The sequence below is a fragment of the Athene noctua genome, chromosome 1 (genome assembly GCF_965140245.1).
Source record: "Athene noctua chromosome 1, bAthNoc1.hap1.1, whole genome shotgun sequence".
Taxonomy (NCBI): domain Eukaryota; kingdom Metazoa; phylum Chordata; class Aves; order Strigiformes; family Strigidae; genus Athene; species Athene noctua.
This window is the reverse complement of record NC_134037.1, coordinates 80,390,581-80,415,684: the sequence shown is the minus strand read 5'-3', so window position 1 is coordinate 80,415,684 and position 25,104 is coordinate 80,390,581. Positions and strand designations below refer to the sequence as shown.

The 25,104-nt window shown below is 45.7% G+C and overlaps 1 protein-coding gene across 1 annotated transcript; it reads left to right on the top strand.

The window, feature by feature from the left end:
* Window positions 1–1,327: 1,327 nt before the first annotated feature.
* UNC93A (unc-93 homolog A) lies at window positions 1,328–19,605 on the top strand. Its single transcript, XM_074924982.1, has 8 exons — window positions 1,328–1,414; window positions 3,594–3,775; window positions 4,577–4,806; window positions 7,609–7,734; window positions 10,651–10,868; window positions 12,013–12,148; window positions 13,728–13,859; window positions 19,340–19,605. The coding sequence occupies exons 1-8, from the start codon at window positions 1,328–1,330 to the stop codon at window positions 19,603–19,605; spliced, it is 1,377 nt and encodes a 458-aa protein (XP_074781083.1).
* The last annotated feature ends 5,499 nt before the right edge of the window (window positions 19,606–25,104 follow it).

The following is a 25,104-nucleotide window of genomic DNA, read 5'->3' as shown; positions in this document are numbered from 1 at the left end:
CATTCAAGAAGAGTATAAGACAAAACAAGAAAACAAAAAGGCACATACTGGGGTTTTCTCCAAAGTAGAAACTAGCTGTGTCCTCTTTCATGTATTAATGCGTCTTCCCCTCACCCTCGAATATCCCTGTGGGAAGCAAAATTGTGCCATCTAGTGGCATTTAGATCAAGCCTTAGCTGTGCATTCCCGCTAGGCTCTACAGACACCCTCCAGACCAACCTCCACTTGAAGCTCTCTACAGTGTAGCATGGACTTTCTGGGATTCCACTTTGCTCCCAAGTTCAAATCCCTCCTCTGCTACAGCTGTAGGAAGAGTCTGTTTGCCCTGTCAAGCTTGGGGGGCAGGACTTTGTGTGCTCGGAAGGGGGATGTTCGAAAGCTCAGTCAGGACTTGCAGGGCAGGCAGGCATTGCATCACACAAATAGAGACAATGAAACTTCACAAGGGCAGGCTCTGGAAAAGGGGAAAGCAGAGGCAAAGGTGACACAGTTGGCTGTCTAGGGGGAAGCTTTTCAGTCCTTGAGCCAGGCAGCACTGGCAAGGCAAAACACATCCCACAAAGGCTTTTTCCTTCCAGGGCCAGAGGAGGGGAGGGGAAGTTGCTTTTTCATTTACCTGCTGAATCCATGTTTCTTCCTGGCTTCTGACTCAGTGGGAAAGACGGGGAAAAATTACTGTCATGCGTGTGACTTGGTCAATTTGAAACACCAAAGCCATGGGGTTCACCACGGACAAAGACTCTCCCTCTTGCCAAGCAGCCAGCAACCTTGGTTTGCTTCCCTGCACAGCTATAGAGCTGGTGTATGCAGGCAACTCCGCAACACAATCTCATTTCCCAGTATGCTTTTGTAACCTTAGTTGAGCATTAGGCCTAATATAGATTTCAGTACAATCTTTTAATCTTCACCCTTTATGGATTAGTGTATCTTTATGCCAGACAGTCACCTCACTGCTTGCAATTTTTTTCATTCTGTGCTTGTGATAGGAGAGAGCCATATAATGTACAACGGCAATACTGAAATCGGTCCAAGTGTTGCAAGTGACTTATATACCTATCTAATAAAACCTGATAGATGTCCCTTGGGAGCGCTCGTTATTGCCTCAGTCACAACAGGTAAATGAGTAACAACTCCGCGAGGAGTTTTCAGTAAAAGTAAAGTTCATTGGCCAATGCTCAAATAATTAACCACTGTTTCCTCTGCAAATGCAGTGAGAAGTGACTTTTTCCAACAAAGCATAAGCTGTTTTTCTCCAACTCAAAGCATCCCCTGCAGTAATTGGACCAGCTGTGCCCACCAGCAGACCTTTCGTCTTGTATGAGCCAACATGGAAAGGAATCTTAAGAATGTTTTGGTCATTTCTTTTGGGTTTTTACTTCTCTTCACTGCTTATGGAGGACTACAGAGTCTACAGGTAAGTGGAGCATCTCCCACTTGTTGGCAGGACAGTTGGCCTGGGAGGGCATCAGGCCAGTGTGAAACCCATCAGTCTTCCCATGGTTTCTCTGAGGAAGGTGTGCACAATATTTTTTATGAGGTGGGCTAGGACACCAACGTGGTGCAGGTTAGTATTCCTCACCCACATCCATAGCATTTACTACATATTTTATTCTAGCACTTCTCAAACAGTTTGAATACTTGTGCCTACTTCTTTAGGTCCACAAAAGTTGTTGGAATGAGAACTAAACTTCTCTGATGTTTTCCTCAGAAGAAGATATGGCAAAATGGAAAACAAATTCCATTTCTGGAAAGGGTTTGCTCTGAATACTTCTAAATTGCTATCATTTTATTAGTAGTAGTATGCACTAGTATAAAATAATAAAAAATGTATGCCCAATGCATTAAATAATTTAAGTATAAAATAATACAGCAATTCCTGGCATCAAGACATGGCATAATAATAAAAAAGATTATTTTAAATCCAAGTCATCTGAGGCTTGCACTGGAATTAACATCCTGAAGCACAGTAGCAGAGATGGGTTTTTAGAATGACTTGAACTTGCAGGATACCAGCGCTTTCTGTTCAACAGCGTTACTGTTGCTGTCTATGAATACTTCCGAGTAGATAAACACAAGGAGGAACTTGTCAGACTAGAAGACTCTGCTGGTGTAACGACAAATAAATGCATATAAGCCATCCATGAGCAACCTGAGGCAGGATATTAAAAGATGACCCTGAGCAATTGGGTCTGACTTTCCCACTAGGGTGAGAATCTGGATGCTTTAAAGGTGGAGCTTGATACATAATAGGAGGCCCTTGTCTGCAATAACAAGGGGTTGACCTCATTTCAGGAAGAGGTCCCTGATAGCTCTGTACATCCTTCTCTTCTCCTCTCCTTGAGCAGTTTCTGTTCGTTGACACTCAAATTCCCAGTTCAGGGAAGTTCTGCAAAAACAGTCCCAGAAATGGATGGAGATGTTAGGAGCTGGACAGACTAACGAGGCAGGGGGAGATAAACCCAAGAAGCCGCAAGTCAGCCCCACCATCTGAAACGGTGCACGTTCAGGTAAAGTGCAGGAACATAAAACCCCCCCTAACGCTGCAGGAGGGACCGGTGCCTTCTCATGCTCTCCAAGTAGCCCTTTTCTCTCTCCATTTTGTCCTGGGGGTTAACGAGGACTTGCTGAGATGCAATCAAAAGAAAGTTATTTTATTGTATTGTAGCCTGCAGGAGAAGTATTAAAAATAGTCATCGTTTATTTCAACCTTCCCCTCCCCCCTGAGAAAAACAAAGGACCCTAACCAGTTAGGATAAAGCTAATGATATGATTTTGGAGGCCTGACTTCTCTTTCTTGGAAGCTGTAGCAGACAAGACCAGGCGTGTGGTGTTTGAGAAACAAGGCCTCTGTAGTCAGGAAGCCTCCTTGCCTGTTTGCAGAACAAACATTCCAATTCTCAAATACGGTGACGCTGTTTGACAGAGAATCTCCTCACCTCACAGTCCCGCTCCCTGCTTCTCCCCAGTGGTGCTGCGCGGCTGCCACACGGTCCTGTCCTGTGCGGCTGGACTATGCAGCCGCCGCAGGGCGTGGAAGTGCTCAGGGCAGCTTCCAGCAGCCTCGCTCTCCTCCAGCGCTCTCCAGTGCTACTCCCCCAGCATCCATTAGGGTATTTGGACCCAGAGCCTATCAGGATATTTGGACCTTGGCCTCTGAAGAATTTGGAGATTGAGAAAACCCTGTCATTTAAAGCAAAGGGGCTTCCACTGTTGCTAAGCCAGCCCTTGCAAGGCAGACCTGAGGATATTCCTGCCTGAGACAAAAAGTGAAGGCCAAGAAAAGAGGTTATCCTTCATTCCGCTTCTGTTCAGAGAGAAACTCACTAGAATTACATTCTCTAATCTAAAGCCTGACTTACCAAGGCTCTGGACCTGAGCAGTCCTCACCCGGTTTTGTATCACATTTTCATAAATGGGCTGTCATTGTGAGGAAACCCATAAATCCATAATCAGGCTGCTCTGGGGAAAGGAGACAGTAATACCCAGCCCTAGCTTCTGTGTCCCTCTCTTTCTGCCTGAAGCCACTCCCTGTACACCCCAGAAACAGGTGCCTCTGATAAAACTTGTCTCAGCCGCTCTTTCTGTCCATGCAGAGCAGTCTCCACTCAGAAGGCGGCCTGGGCGTTGCTTCCCTCAGCGTTCTCTATGCTGCCCTCATCTTATCGTCCATGTTCCTCCCTCCAATCCTCATCAAGAAGCTGGGCTGCAAGTGGACCATCGCAGGCTCTATGTGCTGCTACGTTGCGTTCTCCTTAGGGAACTTCTACGCCAGCTGGTACAACTGAAATACTTTAACCCTGTCTATTGTGTTTGAACAAAATCAGTAAGGGCAAAGGAGATTCTTCTTTTTCTTCTCAATCCCTACTCTCCCTCTCTGCTGTCGATTTGGAAGTCGAATGCCAAAGGTGGTACTGCAAGAAACAGAGATAAATTAGTCCAGTAGCAGGTGAAGGAGAGAGGTGTGAATGTGGAAAAAGCCAGAATGAACGCATCCATCCCCCCACCTGAGGCTGCTTCTCTAACTCGTGTATAGCCGAGATTTCCATTCAAAAAAACCCAACCCAAAACCACAGAAGTTTCATGTAAAATCCAAATTACTTTTAGGACTGGTTTTGGAAAGACTGAAGGGAAGGCTGTCTTCCAGCCAGTGGCTCTGGGAGCAGAGGACCACAGGACAAGGCCATCTCCTGCCTTGCCCTGTCAGAGGGGGGTGAACAACCTCTGCTCTCCGCTGACAGGGGACGCACCTCTGCGGAGGAAAGTTCTTGTGATCCATCTTCTGAAGGGCAGGCCCAATTTAATTCTCAGTTACAAGAGGATAAGGCACATGAGCACAGGCCTAGCCAGCCTAGCCTAGGCCTAGCTCCCGGACAAAGCTGGGAGCACTTACACGTCCTGCAGACTTCCTAAGACTGGCCCTTTCTTGGTTCCATGTAAGAGATGTATTGAATCACACAAGGGATAGATCTATTTCCCTCATGTCTATTTTTGCCTCTGGATCTTTGGGCAAATGATGATGATTATTATGATGATGCTAGTGGATAATAACAATGCTAAATAAAGTGCTATTTCGCAGGTACACGCTAATCCCTACCTCTGTGATCCTGGGCTTGGGAGGAGCACCACTCTGGTCTGCCAAATGCACTTACCTCACCATTGCTGGCAATTCATACGCTGAGAAAGCAGGAAAAAATGGGAAAGACATTATCAACCAGTACTTTGGGGTCTTCTTTCTGATATTTCAGTCCTCCGGCATCTGGGGAAATCTCATCTCATCCTTGATATTCAGCCAAGCTTCCACCAAAGGTAAAATGTATCTTGAAATCTTGGTGCTTCTTTCTATAATCATCAGCTAGTTCTAGATAGTTAAAAGGTAGATTTTGGGAGCTGAGCTAGTGGCCCTCAATTGCCTTCACAGTCAGTTGAAACAGGCACTTCAGATGCCAGTGAGCTCATCTGAAGGTACATGTCTGAAACAGATGGGCTAAATTGCTCTCTGGAAGAGTCTATTTTCTATCAACTCTTCATCAGCCATAAAGAGAGTGCAGACAGCTAGCACAGAAATAGATGTCTATTGAATTCCTTTTGAATTCCACCCCTGTGTTGTAAAGCACAGACAGGCTGCTGGCAGTGGCAGTCTTTCACATCTGACTTCTATTTAAAGTGGATTAAAACAAAAGGCAAAACACTGGAGCAGCCCTTTTGCAAAACTTGTAGTATTGGATTAATTTGCTGTTAAACATTCAAGGTTAGTCAAGCTGATGCCGGTGCTTGCTGAAAATGAGTGCTTTACAGAATTGCCAGGAAGAAATAGAAGTAGCTGTTGGCAGGAGACTGCGTGCCAGGGCTCCTCTGCTGTATTTCAGGCTCAGAGAGCAGATGCCGATGTAGCTTGAAGAAATCGCTCAACAGCACTGCCCTCGTTTCCCACACCTGTAATTGGGATAAGCTTTAAAAGGGCAGCTGTGAAGATAAAGTAGTAATACTTGGGCACCACCTTTGAGATTCAAAGAGCTACCGTGTATTATCATTGCAGTCTCCTGTGCATTCCCTGTCCTGTCAAAGTCCAAACAGGATGGACATGGAAAGAGATTCCCCTGTACACTGCCACTATGAATAGCCAGAACCTACCTCGCTTCCCTGACCCAGTTAAGAGGTATGTCCCCTGGAGGGCATTCAAATAGGCACTAGGTTAAAACTAAAGGTCGAGGAGCTGGCATCAGGTTTTACTCTTTGAACCCTTGGGTTTATGTCAAAGTAGCTGTCACAAGGTGTGATACTTCTGGAGAAGCAAGCTTCCTTTAAAGCCAACCCACCCATAGTTGAAACGCCATCAAAGCAGAGTTCTAAAGGGCTGCATCAAGTGCAACAGAGCCCGCTGACCTGATCACCGAGCCACACGATGTCTCGAGACAGACTGTCTGTCCTGGATTCATTTGCAGGGCAGAGACTGTAGCGCTCTCAGAGCCAAAGGCCTTGTGTATCTTCACAACAGTGATGGGCAGGCATAGCATAAGCTTCCCAACCTGCCTTCTCATTGAGACTCAACTTTCATTTAGAGGGAGCTTCTTGGGGGGCAAGGGGGTGAGGCTCTCCCGTCATTCCCTTTTTTCCTCTCCTCTGACAGTGCTGAATCCACCCATGTGTTCATACACTTAAAATGTAGCAGTGACTGACTGAGCAGTCAGAAAGGTGTGGTATGTTTCTGCAGAACCAAAACGCATTAAATTCAGGCACGTACGTGCACTTGACAGCTGCCTGCAACACCCCATCCAGACACAGCAAGGCAAGCTACGCCATGAGGTACAACGGAAGACAGTAATCAGTGTAAATTACAAGAGTCATCCTTTCTCACTCACCAGTGTTGCAGCCTTATTTCCAGAGGAACAAAGCAAACCCTGCCTTGCAGCTTCCGTATCACTAATTGCATGTGCATCTTCATCTTTGGGTGATGCATGAACAGATAAAAAACCTGGTTTATGTATTTCCATGCTTTGCCAGTGTGACTCACCTTTTGCATACGGTAATTTTGCTGAGGGTCGGTTTGTTCAAAACTGTGTGGCAGTAGCCACTGGCTATAATAAGGTAATGACTTATCTTATGTTACAAAGTTTTATCTGATGTAGAACCTAAAGTTGTTTATGAAGCTAAACAGCTTTGATTGGAAGCAATGGAGCAAAACACACATAAAAACAGTTACACAACAACCCTAATTGAAAAATTGCAGGTCAGGTCCTGATTAAGGCATCAGCCAAGGTACACTGTATTGCCCTTTATTATGCTTGGAGCAGGGACAAATTCTGCAGTGAAAGCAATGAAATAATTATATGGGGTTTTGATTATCCTTCCCCTCTACACAACTCACTCAGGCTCACACTTCGGGTTAGTACTGTTTACAGAAAGGGTACCAAAGGGAGTGGGCACGGGGTCATGGTGACACGCAGGGTGTGTGAGTACACACGTGTGCGTGGCTTTGACACATGCCCGGAACAACACTGACAGGATTGAACAAAGCAGAGGTCTTACCGCAAAACCTGCCAAACTGTTCTAGTTTCAAGTGTCTTCTCAAAGAGTCATAAAGCCAGTAATAAAGTAGTAAAGCCAGGGAAAGCTGATTTCTTGGAAGACTGCATTAGCGGGTAATCTTAATCTGAATTTATAAAACAAAAAGATGTCTCGAGGCGGTTTCCATTCCTGTAACATATAAAGGAATTATCTGGAGAGGGATAACGTGCCCTGGCTGTAAGAACTGGGGTCCATCAGTTCAGTGGAGGTGTAAACTGAGGGGCCTGTCTTGTGGGGTGTTACGGTTAAGAGGTACAGATACACCCTGGAACTTTACATGCTGAAATTGAGTTGGCTTCAGATCTCAGCCTCTGGCTCTAGTCTATGTCTCCAGGTAACCATTCATTTAGCATTCCATCTTCAGCAACTGCTTCTCTTAAGCCAAATTTTTGTGTGTTAAAATGGGATCCTGAAGTTAAGCATCTCTAATCAGGAAGGATTTCAAAGCAGGACCTATCACCGAGTGCTGGATTCCTTTCTCCTTATATGCTTTCGTATAGCGTGCACTCATCTGATCTCTTCCTTTGGTTCTTACTGAATTAGTGGAAGTCTCGGAAGAAAACCTGGCATGCTGCGGAGCGTATGACTGCATCACTCATACCGCTAACACCACTGGGTCAGCAGCACCCTCCAACTCCTTAATCTACACTCTGCTAGGGATCTACACTGGTAAGTAATCCACACAAGCGTCAATGCGTATCACGGATGGGGAACCAACTAGTCGTGAAAGCTCACGTGACTTTGCAGACTAAGTTTCCAACTTCCTCCTTCAATCCAATCTGCTAAAAGGAGAAAAGACATGAGAGCGCTGTAAACAGCTCCTTCCTAAAGAGTTTCAAATGTTTTGTGCCTGTGCTGTATCATTCCTGTCTGTGGGAGCAAGACATTCTTTACGCATTTCACCTGTAATGAAGCTGAAGTCCGGTATGGTGACACCACGGTTTCACCCAAAGTCCGTGTTGCTCTACAGACCAGAATCAAAAGGACGCCCACGTTGCAATTAGCCAATTACAGCAGTTTACCCAGTTATGCACGAGAGAGAGAGTTTTAAATTCACTATCTTCAGGATCAACAATAGTGAACTAGTTACTGATGGCCTTGGGCAGATTGATACATGCATGCAGAGATCCCAGATGCTACGAGCAGCCCAGACAGTGGTCCCTGAACTCACCAACTTCTAGACATCTGGGGATGCCTGCCAGAACTGGCTGGTGTCCTACCACGTGTAAAACATTCTTAGCACAAGAACTACACTGTAATTAGAGGTGGACCTGAACCACAGCTCCCAGAACATGCAGTCATTTGGGGGGAGCTTTTTGGAACCATCCTGATCTCAAAAGCTGAGATTTTACAACTTCAGTCAATTCTCAGCCATGATGCTTGGATTATAATACCTTAGTGCGAAAGGCAAAGATAAAGAGAAGCACTTAGCATGTTGGCACGTCTCCCATTTAGTAACTACACTGCTATAGACCTTCCTTGCATAAGGCTTAGAAAGGAATCAAAGACGGGGAAGGCTGATGCTGTCAAAATTCAGAAAGTCAAAAATAGATGTGCAAAGATTCATTCAGCAAGGAGAGTTCAAAAAGTATCTGGCTCAAAACAAGTTATTCTCTGCATAAAGGGGAAATATCTGGCAAGGCAATGTGTCACCTAAGCTCTGTTAAAATATCTTTACCGTCTCTGCACACAGATGTACTCTCCATGCTGAGACAGACGCGCGGAATTTGTCATAAGCTCACAGAGAGCCTATGTGATCTGGTCAGAGCCAGCCCTCACCGGACAAGGGCACTGCAGCAAACTCCCTCCTTCCCCAACCCCCGTTCCTAATTGGTGACAAAATGCAAAGAATATCCCCCCACTTCCCTTCCAGGGTGTGCTGGAGCTGATGCCTTTCTGCTAAAGGCAGGTTTGGCTCACCAGTTCAAATTTAAATTTGATGACTAACATGTACAGCACTCCCTTAGGCTTTGCTCATGCAAAATGAATGCAACCCTGCTGTCTACTGACCCTGCGTCAGGAGGGTTTCATTTTTCTTTTAAGCTCTTAATAAAAAGATATGTCTTTTCCTACCTCGAGGGAAACCAAATAGCTAAATATTTCATTCACGGACATTTTTTACATGTCTCCTCTATTTGGTTGCTGAATACATGTTTTGCCCAGCTTGGGTAGGGACAATAGCGGATAAGTCTTATGTTCTTTAGTTCTCTTGAGGACTGTGGATGTTTCTGTTTATGTTTGTACAAACCACTACTAAGCCATGCAGTTGCTTCTCTCCTAAAACTCCTCTTGATTCCTTTGATGTAATTGTTAGAATATTTGTCTTGCAAATATGGACATCTGGCTCTCACCCATGTAAGTCCTGCAATCAGACCATAAGCACTAATAAACACCCTGGCAGAACCGACAATGACTTACGTCACAAAGGGTTTACAACTCAGCCACGGGGGAGAACAAGGACACTGCAGAATACAATTTCCTTCTAGGAGACATGGATGAGAAATAACAACCAATAAAAAACCGAGGCAATTTACTGTAAATCCGCTAATGTATTTGGACATTAAAAGTTCACAGAAAAGAGCATGCCCTTACACGGTAACATAGGAGCACATTCAACAGGCAACGTGGATGGGAAGAGGTGCCTGGGTCTCCTCTTCCTCTGAACTCCCCTTGTTTCCATGGATGGAATTTAGCCAGCCTAAGTAAGAGAGGAAACATAATCATGCCTTACATCTGTAATGAAGCAATTGGTTGTGAATCTGTGGCGGCTCCGTGTATATTACGAGACAAAGTTATCTTCTCGATAACCTGAAAAAAATCCTATTGATTCTCTCCACAAGCAACAAAGCTAGGCCGATAAGTACATGATCATTTTCTGATTACCTACCCCACGTATTCTTTCGTATGCTGATTCTGCTAGCAAATTACAAATTCAAAGCTGTAACCTGCATCTTTGTCAAGTCACCCACAGTTGCTCCCTATCATCTTTAAAATAGCACCTATTCTATACTCAAAGCATGGCTCTGAGGTGACAAAAAAAAAAAAAAAAAAAAAAGGCAAGAAAGTGACATATACTGGGATCCAGGACAACAGTTCTACCTCTAGCCCTTTAATTTTCTTTGCATGTACTTGAAAGATCACTCCCCCCCCCCACCCCAGCCATGAAAACCTTGGCACTGGAAGTGACTATTCCTCTCTCGTGTTGATTTAAAGCCCTTTGATGGCTCCCGAGGGAGCTGCTTCTGGCTGGCTCCCAATCCCCGCGACCCCTGGCTTGCCCTGGAAGGGTGAGCGCTCACCCTCTGCGGCCACGCAGCCGGCCTGGCAACCGTTGCAGCAGGCCAGTCGCAGCTAAACTGAGGGGATTTGCGAGCTGCGCAGCTCTATGGAGAAGATGTGAATGCAGATCAGGCCTTCTTGTTTATGCAGAAATGGCCTTTACACTGCAGCGGAATCGGAGGCAGCGGCCAAAACATCCCACAGAGCGCTAAGCCCTAAGTCAGAACAATAACAGCAGCAGGCAACTTCCCATCATTCTTCCAGCATTCCTCAGTTTTTCATGGACTTTTTGTTCTGTTTTTGCAGCTAGTGGTGTGCTAGCGGTGTTGCTGATCATTGTGTTTCTGGACCAGATCACATCTGACCAAGCAGAGGCTGAGAAAGAAGCACCAGAGACACCATCCTTTTGGTCTACCTTCCTAGCAACTTTGCAGCATCTTAAAGATAAAAGGCAGTGTCTTCTAATCCCTCTGACGATGTACAGTGGATTTGAACAGGGATTTCTTTCTGGCGACTACACCAAGGTGTGGGTGACAATGAAAATCTATTTCTGTCTGATTGGTTTGTGTGCCTTTGTGTCCTACTATTGCATCTGATCTGTAGTGACTCGTTAAATCAAGATGATTTCAACGGTGATTTGCGGTTTGCTAAATTACTGCTTACTTCTACTTGAATGAACTCTGAGTGACATCTTCAATCGGGAGAGGCCAGCAGTAAATGTGTCCCTTGGAACAGCCTCAAAAAGAACACGGTAGGGAGCTTAACTCACCAGCAGAGGCCACAGCAGAGAGCTACAGGTTCAAACTCTTCAGCTTGTTGTAAATAACAACCTGGGAGAAAAGCCAGAAGTCTGCAAAGCTTTTCTATCTTCCTCCCTTCTGGTTTCCCTAGAGCTCGTGTAAGTGCAAGTCAGCACACATACCACGTATTTTATTTTGACAGCCTTTACGGGAAGAGGGCAAATCCTCAGCGTGGCTGGCTGAAAGCCCTCACCAGTCACTAGTGCAACAGGTCCAAACTCTGACGGATTGAAGTGATCAAAACCACCTCTGCTCCTCCAGTTTCTCTACAAACCTAGACACACAGCTGGTGTGTTCTCCAGACATTCAGTGAGAAAGCCTCCAAAGAAAGGGGGCAATCTTCCTGAGGTGCTCATTTGATGCTTAAGCCTTCAGGCCCTGCATATAAGCAGAGGGTGGAGTGCACTTGCTGCTGTGTTGGAATGCACCAAACGGGGCACTCCATGGCCACCTCCACTGGTTGTATGCTCTTACAGGTGGGGGCCTCTCCATTTCTTGGGATCTGCTCTCTAATGACCATAATGCTGACTGTCAGTTTTCATCTCTTGGGCCATGAAGGGAAGGGCAGAAAATTCCTCGTGCCACTTCCACCAGTCTTGTTTGCAAAGCAAGCACTGCTGTGATTTCGTCTGCTTGTTACTGCCCTGTCTGCATGGCATCAGTCTGATTGGGAACTGGGTTAAGGACTGTGGCTACTGAAGACCAACAATGTCAATACGCCCCAGGGACTTGTCAGCAAACTCTGTAGCTGTGCTCCTTTGATCTTGTCCATGCTGGCTACTTACCAAACACTCAGGCTAAGACCCTTGAACCTGAGCTGCATATTTTCACTGAAGAAAATGTGGCACCGCTGTCTCTTCTCTTCCAGACGTATGTGACCTGTGCCCTGGGGATACATTATGTTGGTTATGTGATGATCTGCTTTTCAGCTGTAAATTCCCTCTGCTCTCTGCTCTTTGGAAAGATCTCTCAGTTCACAGGAAGAAAACTTCTATTTGCATTAGGTATGTAGAGGTCACTTGAAGGACTGATCACCTCATGTAATATATCAAATCCAGTGCTCCCCCTTTGCATGCCCTAGGAACGGAGAGCTCACTGTCAGCTGTCCATTAAAGCCACAGTCACCCTGGAGGCAAACTTCCTTCCTGAGAAGAGAAGTAGCACAGTTAACCACTGTATTGTGGTCGTTGCCTTGCATCACTCTGCTGGTGGTGTAGTTCACCCGGCTTCTGAGGGCACTATCTACTCAGACAGTGCTCTACAGCTTTGGTGCTCTATAGCTCTGATGCAAACAGTGATGAAGGATCTTACAACACACATGTTGAGGCCTACACTACACCTGAGAAGGATTTCTCCACTGGGGTGAAACCTCCTCACCTTTATGGAGCAAAAGCAGCTGGCAGCCTCGTGAGATATACTGTTGATTTGAGTCTCAGGGGGTGATGAACCTGGAAATTTCAGCAAGCAGTCTGGGAATTTTAGGAAGATTTCTACAGGTTGGCCTGGTGTCCTTTTCCCTTGTTCTATAGGGAGAAAAGTGAAAGCAAGTCATCTGCCAGCCCGTCAGGCTAGAGTAACTTGAGGGCTTATGTATGGGACAGTAATTTTCAGCTTGCAGAAGAAGGAGAAGAGACTCATATATCTAAGAACATCTCCCTCTCCGGAGAACACTGTTCCAATGAGTAGCAACAGAGTAACGGGGGCAGAAAAATACCAAGTGTCTCATTTGTGTCCCTATATCCACTAAGCATACCAAAGTGTACCTATACCTTACCTCTACTACACAGTAAGCTGTATCTTTAGAAACACCACTGACTGAGTTAATGTGCTTCTAGACATTCTAGACATTTCCTCCACAGGAAATTTTAAATCTGGACAGGGAAGAAGACATTCAGAGTCCTTTATTGCCACAGTCACTTGTTCAGAGATTCTCCCATATGTGTCTGCCCTAGGTGTATATCTCAGTCCATGAAACTAATTTTAGATTAAAAAAGACCAAAACACATAATAAGATTGATAATAATACAAGAACTATAGTGTTAGGAATGCAAGACCTCTGAACCTCTCGGTTCTCTTTAACAGTCTTTGCACTCGGCCTGTGAAGGTGCACCAGTGGGGGGAGGAGTCAGTGACTCATTGACAAACTGCTCTCAAAAAGAAAGACAAAAAGCCACCAGACCCTTTAGTTATCTTTAGCTGTCTCCTCTGTCCCGGAAAGGAAACCCGTGCTTAAGGATGAGGTAAGGAGAGCGGGAGGGCGCTTCCTCCCCTTCCCACATGCTGTCTTTCAGCAGCCCCTTCTCCGGCTCAGTGGCAGTTCTTTGGGCTAACAGCCGCATCGGCACTGAGGACCTCTCAGCTCACGACACTGCTCAGAATTGTTAATCGAACGCTGTCAAAAGGACTGCATTGTCTTGTATTTCATGAGGTACCAACTCAGTCAGTGCACATATCAGAGAACCAGAAAGATTTTCAGACTGCCTTGTGCTCTGGTTGGGGGCAGAACCTGAACGCGTTCCCTACCGCTGTCTGACCTGTTTGTAACCGCATCTGTATTTCCCTTCTTTCTTTCTAAATCAACAGCCGCAGTTACAAACACCGCCTGTATAATAGCACTACTGCTCTGGAGACCTCATCCCAAGCAGCTTGCTGTGTTTTTCGTATTCCCTGCTCTTTGGGGCCTATCTGATGCCATTTGGCAGACACAAGTTAATGGTAAGTCCTGGTGACAATGAAATGTATTCTCTTGAGATATAAATCTGCAAGTTTGTTTTTATAAAACAACGTGTGCCGAAAAATGATCACGGCTTTAAGACGGCATCCAAAAGAAATCCATTAGCTCACTGAAAAGTGGAAGAAATAAGAACAAGTTGGGAGAAGGAAAGTAAAATACTCATTAAACAATCTTTTCCAAGATGAAGAGAGAAGGACACTTCAAAAGGTGGTAACAGCTATTCAGAATAAATATTCTGGAGGAGTATAAGTGTTCCAGAGAAAATTAGAAAACTAAGAAGAAGGATACATTTAGCCTGTCATTTGCAATAAAGGAGACTACTCTGGATAAAAAATCAACTCAAAGCTCAGCAACAAAAGAAGCAGCAAACTGGCTGTTGGGAGTTATTAGAAACAAATTGAAGGAGAAAAACCACAGAGAGCAACATTATACAACCAAGTAAATCCATGCAGTTCTGGTCTGATCTGTTTCAAATATCACAATCCAATGTGATAAGGCATAAGAAAGCGATAAAAAAGAGCTGAGTCGTGGCAGACTTCCACTTGAAGGAAGACTAACAAACTAGGCCACTTTAGCCTGGACGAGTGCTAAGGAAGGAAAGCAGTCAGTAAGATCATTAATACTGTGGAGAAGGTGATTAGAAATTCACTATTTCTCCTAATAACAGAACTAGTGGCACCAAATAAAAGTTTTCAGGCCGCCGGCTTCACAGAAATCAAAAGGAATGCTTTTTTCACACAATGCGTAGTCGAAGTACAGAATTCATGGCCAAAAACATAACTGGTTTTAAGCTGGAACTACATCCCTTCAGGGGCAGATGTTCTTGGGGGCTCTTAAACTTGGTGGTCCAGAGGAAGTCTCCAACTCAGTGCCCAAGCCAGAGTCAGGAGGGCACGGGGCGGGAAGAGCACTGTATGCTTGCCTCATTTCTTACACTCTTATTTTAGGAGTCTGCTACTGGAGGTATACCACTGGACTTCTTATCTGACGCATTACAGTTGTTCTTACAATCTTTTATGTTCCTCTGCTTTGTGATACAGTGCAATTACTGTGTGCTGGCAGTTCAGATAATGAGCTGATAGAAACCGACCTCCATAAGGGATTATTTCAACTCACCCCTCAATCAAAATGAGAGGAAGTTCTCTTCTAGAGGCTAAAGTCAGGCTCTAAAATGCTGGAGAGGGCAGGAAGGAGCTGTACTCTGTGATCACTTGAAGTAAAGTCTGTTCATGACTGTCAGTCACACTCTTTTTAAGTCAATGCCATAGCTCCTGTCAGTGAGACAACTAAATGCTCTCCCATCTGCTCCCGTATTTTGCTTCTGATCTCATGAATATTGTTTTCCTCTATCTCAAATTCATATTTGGCAGATGTCATAGGAATAGGCATGTGACATAACTGGCTTGTCTGGGCCCACATCAGGTTATGTGTCTGGGCCTCCCTCCTTCAGGTCCCTCTGCTTGCTTCAGTAGCTCAGGTGATTTCACCCACTAGATAAATGACCATCTTCTCCTAGAGAGCCAAAGGGAAAACACCACAGTTCTTTGCCCAGCACTGACAGTGATCTCCTCTCAAGCACACCTTAAGTCTGGCCTCTACATACAACGAAGTGACCAGCCAGACTTCTGATCTCTTCCTCCAGCAGCTCCACCTCGTATCCCTTTGAGGAGAGCTAATACATACATCAAGGGACACCCTCTCATCCTCTCTCATCCCAACCCTTGTGCCTGTGGTGCAATTTTAACTCAGGGCTCTCAGTATTCACGTTCATGGAACGACACCACCAGTGAGGATTTTGCTCTCTCTGAAGGAAAGCTGTTCCTTCATTTCCTGCTTCTTCAGCCACAGTCTTCCTGATTGTTCATCTGGCTTCTTCCCAACACTCTTGAGAGCCATTTCTTAGTCTTCCACTGGGATGACGGACGTGCCCTTTACCCTGCTTCTCTCTTTTCCAGAAAGCCTTGCCCTCAGACACTTGCCTTCTTTCCGATTCACTGAAGGGTTGAGGTTGGAAGGGACCTCTGGATGTCAGCTGGTCCAACCCTCTTGCTCAAGCAGGGCCACCCAGGCAGAGTCAGCTCCTCAGGACCATGTCCAGTCAGCTTCTGAGTATCTCCAGGGAGGGAGATTGCACGCCCCTCCCCGGGAAACCTGTGCCAGTGTTCAGTCACCCTCAGCGTGAAAAAGCTTCTCCTGATGTTCAGAGGGAACCTCCTGTGTTTTGGTGTGTGCCCATAACCTCTTGTCCACTTTTCTTGGACACACTGAACAGAGCCTGGCTCCATCCACTTTGCACCCTCTCTTCAGGGATTTACATAGATTTGAGAGGTCATTTGAGAAGGACAGCTCCCCAGTAAGGTCCCTGCATGCCTGACAACGATGGACCTGATGCCCTCATTAGGAAAAAAGGGGTAAGTCCAGAGGACCTATGTGTCAGAGAAGGTGGCTGGGAAGTGGCTGCAGTTCCCAGCCCCCAGAAGAGGCACAGATGGCAAACAACACTTCGTGCTTACCTGATGGCCAGTGAGCTCTGCAGCTGTGACAAGAGTGACCTCTATTACAGCACTGGAACAGGTCATCTCCATTTCCAGATTCCTGAAGGAGACTTGTGAAAATTGCACATTTGTGTTAGCTGCAAAAAACCAAAATCTTCCTCATGATTTCGGAGTATCTTTTTTCTGTCTGTATCTTCTTCATCTGTTCCACAGCTCCCAGTTACAAAGTTACACAGAGTTTGCTCTGTCGCATCGCCACACGGAAATGTCAAGTGATGACAGGAAACCTTATCAGAAGGGTGCTGTGACTTTACTCCATAATGCTGCATCCCAGAACGGGATCTTCAGGTTGACGTGCCCATTTAGGACTAAATCTCTTCTCCCCTTCATCAGTTTTACACAGATACACATCCCATGAGAAATTCCCAGCTCCAAAGGCTATGAGGTGAGATAAGGCCTCTAAAACAGCACTGGGGACTAAGGTCTGTGGTCCTTCCTTTGGCAAGCTCCCATGACTGCTGCTTGGGCCTCAGTAGATCACCCCTGGAATAAATACAATGGCATTGTGCCACACACTTAAGGCATTCGATGGCAATCGAGGATGGCTCACCTTGGCCCGCTGTGGATAGTTAATCCTGGAGTTCCCCCTAGAGGAGGATGTACAGGCTCACAGTAGATGAGTCACTTCTCGCTGTTTCCTAACCTGTTTGTATGTGTGTGGACACTCTCACTTGTTTCTAAGGAAAGCCGCTCCATTTCAGAGTGTGTAGTGCCCTCTCTTATCTAACATGAACACAGATGCTGTTATTGTCCCCCTGGCAACAACTGCACTGGGGCTCAACAACTGTGTAGCTCGGAGCTATTGGGTAGACTACAGCAAAATACAGTTCGTTCCAGGCTGACGTGCATCTTCAGAAGGGATATGAATCAGACTGGAACGTTTATAAACACAGACTCAACTTCCAGCAGTCCTGTTATATGCCCCTTCCTACTAGTACCAGGCAAAGGAGTGGGAAAATGAGCAGTGGTAAACAGGGAGATACTTAGCAGGGCCTGCTAAATCTTCAGCCTGGCAACTCGCGCCACACTGCACTTGACTGTGTTTGTGGTGAGGACCAGTGTTTAGATTCGAGGCAAAAACAACACCGTGTTCCAATGTAACTGCTACCTAATACTACATATGCATCCTGGAAAAGAGGACTTTCCTGCCAAGTCAGCCCTTCTTATACCTCAGCCTTGGACTAGATCCTCACCCCATTCTCCCATTGCTTTGACAGAAAAAGAAGGCTTCGTGCTCGCAAGGAAAACCAGCTGAAAGCCAGAATCTTTACACATAGAAGTGTCATGGCATCAGAAATCTTCCTATGTGAAACCTCCCTCACTAATCCCTTTCCAGAAGGTAACACAGGGCAGAGCAGAAAAGTTATAGGAACAACTTGCACTTGTTCATTCCTTAGGCAAAACTTGGACGAATTATCAAATACTTCACACTACACTACACTCGGCCAGTTTAATGAACTAAGCACCTCTTGTGAGGCACTTGTCCAGATTTTCCATCGTGTCTAAATTGAAACAGTCAGTAAATGTCCTCTTATATTCATCAGGATGCAGTAAGTTTTTACATAAGGATGATGCCTCCCCCTTCCTCACAAAACTGAAGGGTGCGTTGAGCCTACCCAGATTTCCAGAGAACTTTGTACTCCTCTGTGCCTTTTGGCTGAATGTGCATATTTCAGAGAGATGCGGTGTCAGACAGGGAAGTGGATAAGAAGTCAAGGTTCCTGATATTCCTCCCCTTCATTCCCTGCACACCACAGCTGAGTCAGTGGAAATGCCCCCTACTTTATCACCACTGATGCCAGCTCAGCACCCAGAGGAAAGCAAGCTCTCTCCCCTTCCCTGTGTGCCGGACTAGCCAGGTTGGGAGGCTGGGAATCCCACCCTCACTCCCAGTTGTGGGCGTGCAGCTGACTGAACTCAGCGGGAGCTTCCCAGTGAACACGGCTGCATTAGGACAATCACTTTAACTGAGTCTCTCGGTCAAGCAAGTTTTCCAGTTGCTGCCCAGAGGTTCTGTATGCATCAAGGAGATTCATTCTGCCAACCTACCCAGGAGCTGAAAATTTGAAAACCTGGTTATCGCAGAGAGGCAAATCTCCTCTGCACATTAAATCTGACCCCAGTTGTAGTGCTCTGCTCAACTGTTCTGGGTCAGTTTGTTTCTCTTACCTTGGCAAGTATGACTAGCACGTGCTACCACCATTGGCATCACTGTGCAAGCCTTGGGGGCTCCCTGAGGCCAAGGTCTGGTGAAAACAAGGGACGCGCATTTTATGTGAACAGTCTCTGCATGTTCTTAGGCCGGTGAAAGAAACGGTTTGAAGAACAGGCAGACAGTGCATGCAGGGTCCATGCAGTTTCCCACAAAGAGAGGTGAAGGATGGCAACAGGGAGGTCCCCATGGTTCTTTGATCCTTTCTACCCCACACCAGAAGAGCACCTTGGCCCCTAAGGACCACGGTGTCCCTAGACAAAAGCCCCTGAAGGATGTGCTATAACTTTCTACGTAGTTATGCGTGAAGACTCTAGAGTTTCAAGGGCCATTTCTGGCCATCTCCTCTTCCTCCTTACTTACTCCCTCGTCAGGGCAAGAACCTTCCTTTCTGTGGCTGATAGTTTGAAAAAAAAACTTCCTGCCATTTCACTTCAACAGAGACCATCCTTTCTTCCATTCCCCCTCCCATTTTCTTTCCCCTTCTCTCTGATATTCTCTAGTTTTGCTCTGTTATTTCACTTATAAAAATTCACAGGAGCACAAAGTGTTTTAAGACAAAGCTTGGGTTTTCCTTTCTGTGGCATTTACGAGGGAGGGTCGATCTTCCCCATTGTGGTCTATTTATTCCCTTTGCAGAAAATACACTGTTGCAGAATTAACCTTCACAAGCTGTGTCTCTCCTTCCTCCTAGCACTCTATGGCATCTTTTTTGAGAAACACAAGGAGGCTGCCTTTGCAAATTACCGTCTCTGGGAATCACTTGGATTTGTCATTGCCTTTGGTTACAGCACCAAATTGCAAGTCTACATCAAACTGTACATTTTATTGTCTGTGCTTGTGTTGTCTATGGTCATGTATGGAGCAGCTGAATACGTCGAAGCTAAGAGCTCCCTTGGGACACCTACTGCTACAAAGAAGGAAAATGTAGAACCGCGTGCCCAGGAATCACACTTGTAACGCAGCAGAGTCAGAGCGATGGAGGCAAATCAAACTGGCTGGCTCCTGCAGGCCTGTCTTCAAGGGCATTCCAACTTGTACTGTCTCCAGAAAGATGGTAAAGGAACAGATTTCAAGGCCAGTATTATGCAAATGTCTTAGGAGTTAAAATCTCTTTTGACATCTCCTAGAGAAAATAATATGCTATGGTCTAGACAAGTGGCTTGTGCAGCAGGTGGGGAACCAGCTGACAGGCTGCACCCAGTGCATGGTTGTAAATAGCTCCTTTTCAGTCTAGCAACATGTCACAAGTGGGGTCCGTCAGGGATCAATATTGGGCCCAATGATTTTTAATATTTTAGATTTTAATATGTAAGTGATCTGGATGAGGGGATCTATTGTACCCTGATGAAGTTTTCTGACAATATCAAATTGAGTGGGGAAGTGGACACTTTGGAACAGAGACCCGCCCTGCAAGAAGGCCTGGATAGGCTGGAAGAGAACCTTATGAAGTTCAACAAGGACAAGTGCAAAGTCTTGTGCCTTGGAAAATATAATCCAGGAGTACAGCACAGGCTGGGATCTCCCTGGCTCTGTGGAAAGGAATCTCTACCTGGGGTCCTGGTGGACAACAAGCTCAATAGGAGTGAATAGTGTTCTGCTGTAGCATAAAAAGCCAACATGGTGCTCGGTTGCATCAACATAGGCATCACCAGCAGAGATAAAGAAGTCATTATCCCACTGTACTCAGCACTTGTCAGGCTACACCTGTGTTCAGTTTTGGTTCCCACGATACAAAAAAGTTGTGGACAGGCTGGAAAGGGTCCAGAGAAGGGCTACAAATGTAATCAAAGGAGTGGGAAGCCTGCCATGTGAGGAAAGGCTGAGAGAACTGGGTTTGTTCAGCCTTGAGAAAAGAAGGCTCAGAAGAGACCTTATCACCATGCTCCAGTATATAAAGGGTGGCTATAAAGAAGACAGAGACTCCCTTTTTACAAGGAGTCACATGGAAAAAACAAGGAGTAATGGGCACAAGTTTCTTCTGGGGAGATTCTGACTGGATGCAAGAGAAAAAATTTTTCACAATGAGAACAATCAGCCATTGGAATAATCTCCCCAAGGAAGTGGTGGATTCCCCAACACTGGACACTTCCAAGATACAGCCGGATGGTGTGTCAGGCCATCTTGTCTAGACCGTGGTTTTGCCAAGAAAGGTTGGACCAGATGATCCTTGAGATCTCTTCCACCCTGGTATTGTATGATTGTATGACTCTATGACCTCATTTTTATAAAGGAAGATTATCTGACTTCACCCTTTAGTACAGGTGACCAATTAATTGTTTTGTCTGTTTTTAATTAATAAAGTCTTAATAAATGTAAACAGGACTCCTAAAGTCCCCACAGTTTTGTATCTGTGGATCAGACATAGTACCATACTTTTACAATCAAACCTGAAAAGACCACATACAAAATCAGAAAATGACAGCAGCTGGGGTGGCTCAGCCTGCTGTGGACAGCACACATTATTTCATGGAACCACTAATTATGAAGATTTATATTGTTTGTATACAGCATTACTTAACACTTGCTGTAAATAACATAAATTTATAAACTGGCTATATCTACAGTTCGTATCTGGACATCACATAATCTGATAGCTGCTGAGTCCACCAACTTGTCTGAGGTCATCAGACAACTGTGTTTCTATCCATGTCATCCCTCTATCCCAGCACTCTTTCCCTTTTGGTGTCCCTGTCTCAAATTTTTCCATCACCACTTAGAGCAGCTTTCTCCCAGAAAAGATGCCTTCCACATGACCAAATACTTCAGTCATTCTGAATTTTTCCCACTTCCCCATCCACGGACAGAGCTGTTTTCAAGATAAACAGCCAGGGCACATTACTTGGGGAACCCAGCCATGAGTAGGATGCAGACAACAGCACATGTCATAAGACTGATAAGGAGAAAAGGATGATGGGCCTATGCTGTAATATCTCCTTGAGACCTATATGCATCTAGAACTGGCTCAGATGAGGATGTCCCTCAGCTTATTTCAACTTCTCATTAGTTTTATGCATACCACATTGTTTTCAGATTTGGATTTTTGTGGTTTTACTGCAAGAAGAAGAGTGCTACAGTGCAGTTACTGGGCAATGTCCCCACATCTTGATGAGAAAGGACTGTACAGATACCCTGATCATTACTGGTTATGACACTATGACCAGATCCTCTGTGTGAGGCAGACAGCATAAAGGAATTGAAGACAAGTGCTGCTCATCTCAAAGACTAGTGCTGCCCCTGGAATTAAACTACATGGCTAGTTAAGTTACTGCATGCCAGGGAGCTAACATTTGAAACTACTTATTCTCAGTTATTAACCATAACAGGAGGATGAGGCACTATATAGTGTGACGTGATAGAAATCAATAATACCATTTATGTGGAAAAAAAAATCTCCAAATTGTTAGGGCTTTTAAATAACAGTACCTTTCATGCTACCTTAGTATCTCTGTAACATTTCTTGTTCCCAAGAATCAGACTCCCCTCCAGACTTCTCCTGTGTTTATTCATGGCTTCTCAAATTATAAGCTTCTTTTCCAGGTCTCATAAAACCAAGTAGAGTTCCTTATGTCCTGCAGAAAAGGTGACAGGTGGGCTTCCTCACAGATCCACCTTTCTCTTGTGCCTTTGCCCTGTCAGCTCAAAGGCATGCTGTTAATCTCTCTGTTGGAAATACACATGGCAAAACTACTGTGGCTGCAGAATCCTGATGGCTTCCCAGCTGCCCAGAGATTGCAGATGGATTTACTAGGCTGTTAATGACTCTCACCCTGACCTGCTTCCATCTGATACAGAAACTTAATTTCATCATAACATTGAAATACATCCTCAAATCCTCCTCTGATTCTCTTTTATGCAACAACTTTCAAAAGCAAGTGAAGGAAAGAGGATTTCTGAGATGGTCAGTGAAAATCTGATCTGTGCGAATGTAATAATTTCTTGTTTATTTGTAGCAGTCCAACACAAAAATCAGCATCTTACTACACAAGATGCAATACAACCTCAGCACAAAAAGATGATCTCTCCTTCCGAGGATATACAGCTTTTTCTATTTGTTTCTTTTTTCCCTCTTTTTTCACTTTATTCCTGTACTGGGTCTCGCTGGGATGGAGTTAATTTTCTTCATAGCAGGCCATACTGTGCTCTGTTCTGGATTTTTGTAACTAAAACGGTGTTTTGGCTATTGCTGAACAGGGCTTGCACAGCATCCAGGTTTTCTCTTTTTCCCACTCTGCTCCCTCAGTGAGTAGGTTGTTGGTGCCCAAGAAATTGAGAGGTGACACAACCAGGACAGTAAGGCAAACTGGCCAAAGGGATATCCCACATACCACATGGTGCTGTGCTCAGCAATAAAAGCTAGGGAGAAAGGAGGAGGAAGTGGGGATGTTCCTGGTTATTGTGTTTGTCTTCCCAAGCAATTGTTACTCACACTGAGGTCCTGCTTTCCAGGAAGTGGCTGGACACCTGACTACTGATGGGAAGTAGTGAATGAATTTTTTATTGTGCTTTGCTTGCACACTCAATTTTTCTTCACCTTTTAAACTGTCTTTCTCTCAACCCAGGAGTTTTATCACTTTTGATCTTCTGATTCTCTCCCCCATCCTGCTGGTGGGGGGAGTTAGTAAGCAATAAGGTGGGTGCTTTGTTGCTGGCCAGGGTCAACCCAGAACCCCTCCTTAATTGTTTTGTACTCTGTGTGCCCAGGATTTGTCTGCAGTAAAGTTCAGCAGTGGCATCCCGGCAAATGGCTCCCCCCTCCACAGATTTCAGCTGAAACCATGTGGAGCTACCAAGGAGCAAGAAAAAGGTGCTCTGACCTTAGAGAGAACCTCAGTACCTGACAGAGAGTCAGCATGGTAGACAGGACCTTGTGGCCTGTGGTTTGGGGAGCTGTTTTCCACTCTTGATTTTGTCACAGAACTTTACTGAAGTCATTTCCCCAGTTGTAAAATAAGGGAGAAATATTACTTTGGTAATGAAAGCCACAGCTACAGCTACTGGTGATGCAGTGAACATGCTTACTCCTGGGACAGGGTGAGGATAAAGGTGGTCAACTGTCTTGGACATCATCTAAATGGAAATTGACATTTAGGGCATCATTATGAATTGAAAATACATGGTTATAAAATGTATGTAGTTTTGTTTATGATAAAGGCAACAGGAGTTTTGCTGCATACTATATCAAAAAAACTTCAGGCAGAAGTTCAGCTAGGAACACATCTTCACTGAAATGCAATAAACAAAATGATGGTTGAGGTTGCTGTGGCATGGGGCCTCTGCCCTTTCATGGCCAAGGAAGACTCCACAGCCCTGCTTCAGTCTAGCAGGCAGTGAGCAGCATAGGTCTGTCCATGCTGAAGATTCAACCACCATCAGGGTACAGTAGACTCATCCTTCTTCACTCCATGTTTCACTACTACACAAGCTCTTATCTCACCCACTGCAACAACAGTGTTCATTCGGCAATGAAAACAACATCTTTTATCAGTTTGACTCTGACTGTGTGAGGTTAATGAGAGCAGCTGTAGCCATTTCAATGGACACTAGCTTTGGGGTTTGAAGTTGTAGCCAGATGAATGGCCCAGTCACATGCCTGAAGCCTTCAAGAGGTCTAAACCTGGTAACAAGCCTGGCAATGCTGATCTACCAAATACCCTGTTTTCCCTGGTATCCTTGGTCCCAAACTGTGGTTCCATACAGGTATAGGAGGTGAGTCGGGCCTTTACGCAAGAGAACCGTGAGACAGTGCAGTTAATGAAGACCCCGAGTGAGGGGCTAGCTATGCCAGGCAGGAGAAGAAGCCCTGAGGAAGGATGCCTGAGCCATTTCTTCCAGAGACTTCAGGGACTGCGTCTGGGTCACGCATCAGTCTCGGTTGAAGACCTAGGTGTCAGGAAGCCTGTGGATTATGGCATTCTCATCTGCAATGTAAAATAGTTATGTTCAGGTAATTAACATTGATACATTGAGTAACTGCTTCCATGAGGCCCATAATACCCTGGTGTCTTATGGCATGAGCCAAAGGCCCAAGCTGCTGGGGACTCAGACACACGCTCAGGATGGGGGAGATTTGCAGGGCCTCAACCAGCACATGGGGCTCCCAGGACACCTCGGCCTGCCTCTGCCGGTGCGGGCCCGTGAGGCAGGCTCCCCCCATGAGGGCCGCGGGCACGGAGGCCCACCCTGGGCAGGAGGGGGGCCCTGACCCTCGTGGGAGCAGAGAGCACCCTAAGTGCGGGCAGTGGGTGAAGCGCGATGCAGGAGAAGGGGGAGCTGCAGGCGACGGGTTTTCTCCCTTACGGCCGCCCAGGGTGTGCGTCTCCCCCGGGAGGCTCCGGTAAAAACGATGCGGGTGGTTAAATCACCGAACAGCCCCAACTCCTCCGAGGGCTGAGCCGGGGCAGCTAGGGTGAGCTCTGCTGCCACCCGCCGCCTGCGCTGCCGGGGAGGCGAGGGGGA

Excerpts from the sequence above, each read along its gene's own strand:
- UNC93A (XM_074924982.1), top strand. The coding sequence starts at position 1,328 with ATGGAAAGGAATCTTAAGAATGTTTTGGTCATTTCTTTTGGGTTTTTA. Across the intron at positions 10,869-12,012 it reads TTTCTGGCGACTACACCAAG|ACGTATGTGACCTGTGCCCT; the intron begins GTGTGGGTGACA and ends CTTCTCTTCCAG. Across the intron at positions 13,860-19,339 it reads TTGGCAGACACAAGTTAATG|CACTCTATGGCATCTTTTTT; the intron begins GTAAGTCCTGGT and ends CCTTCCTCCTAG.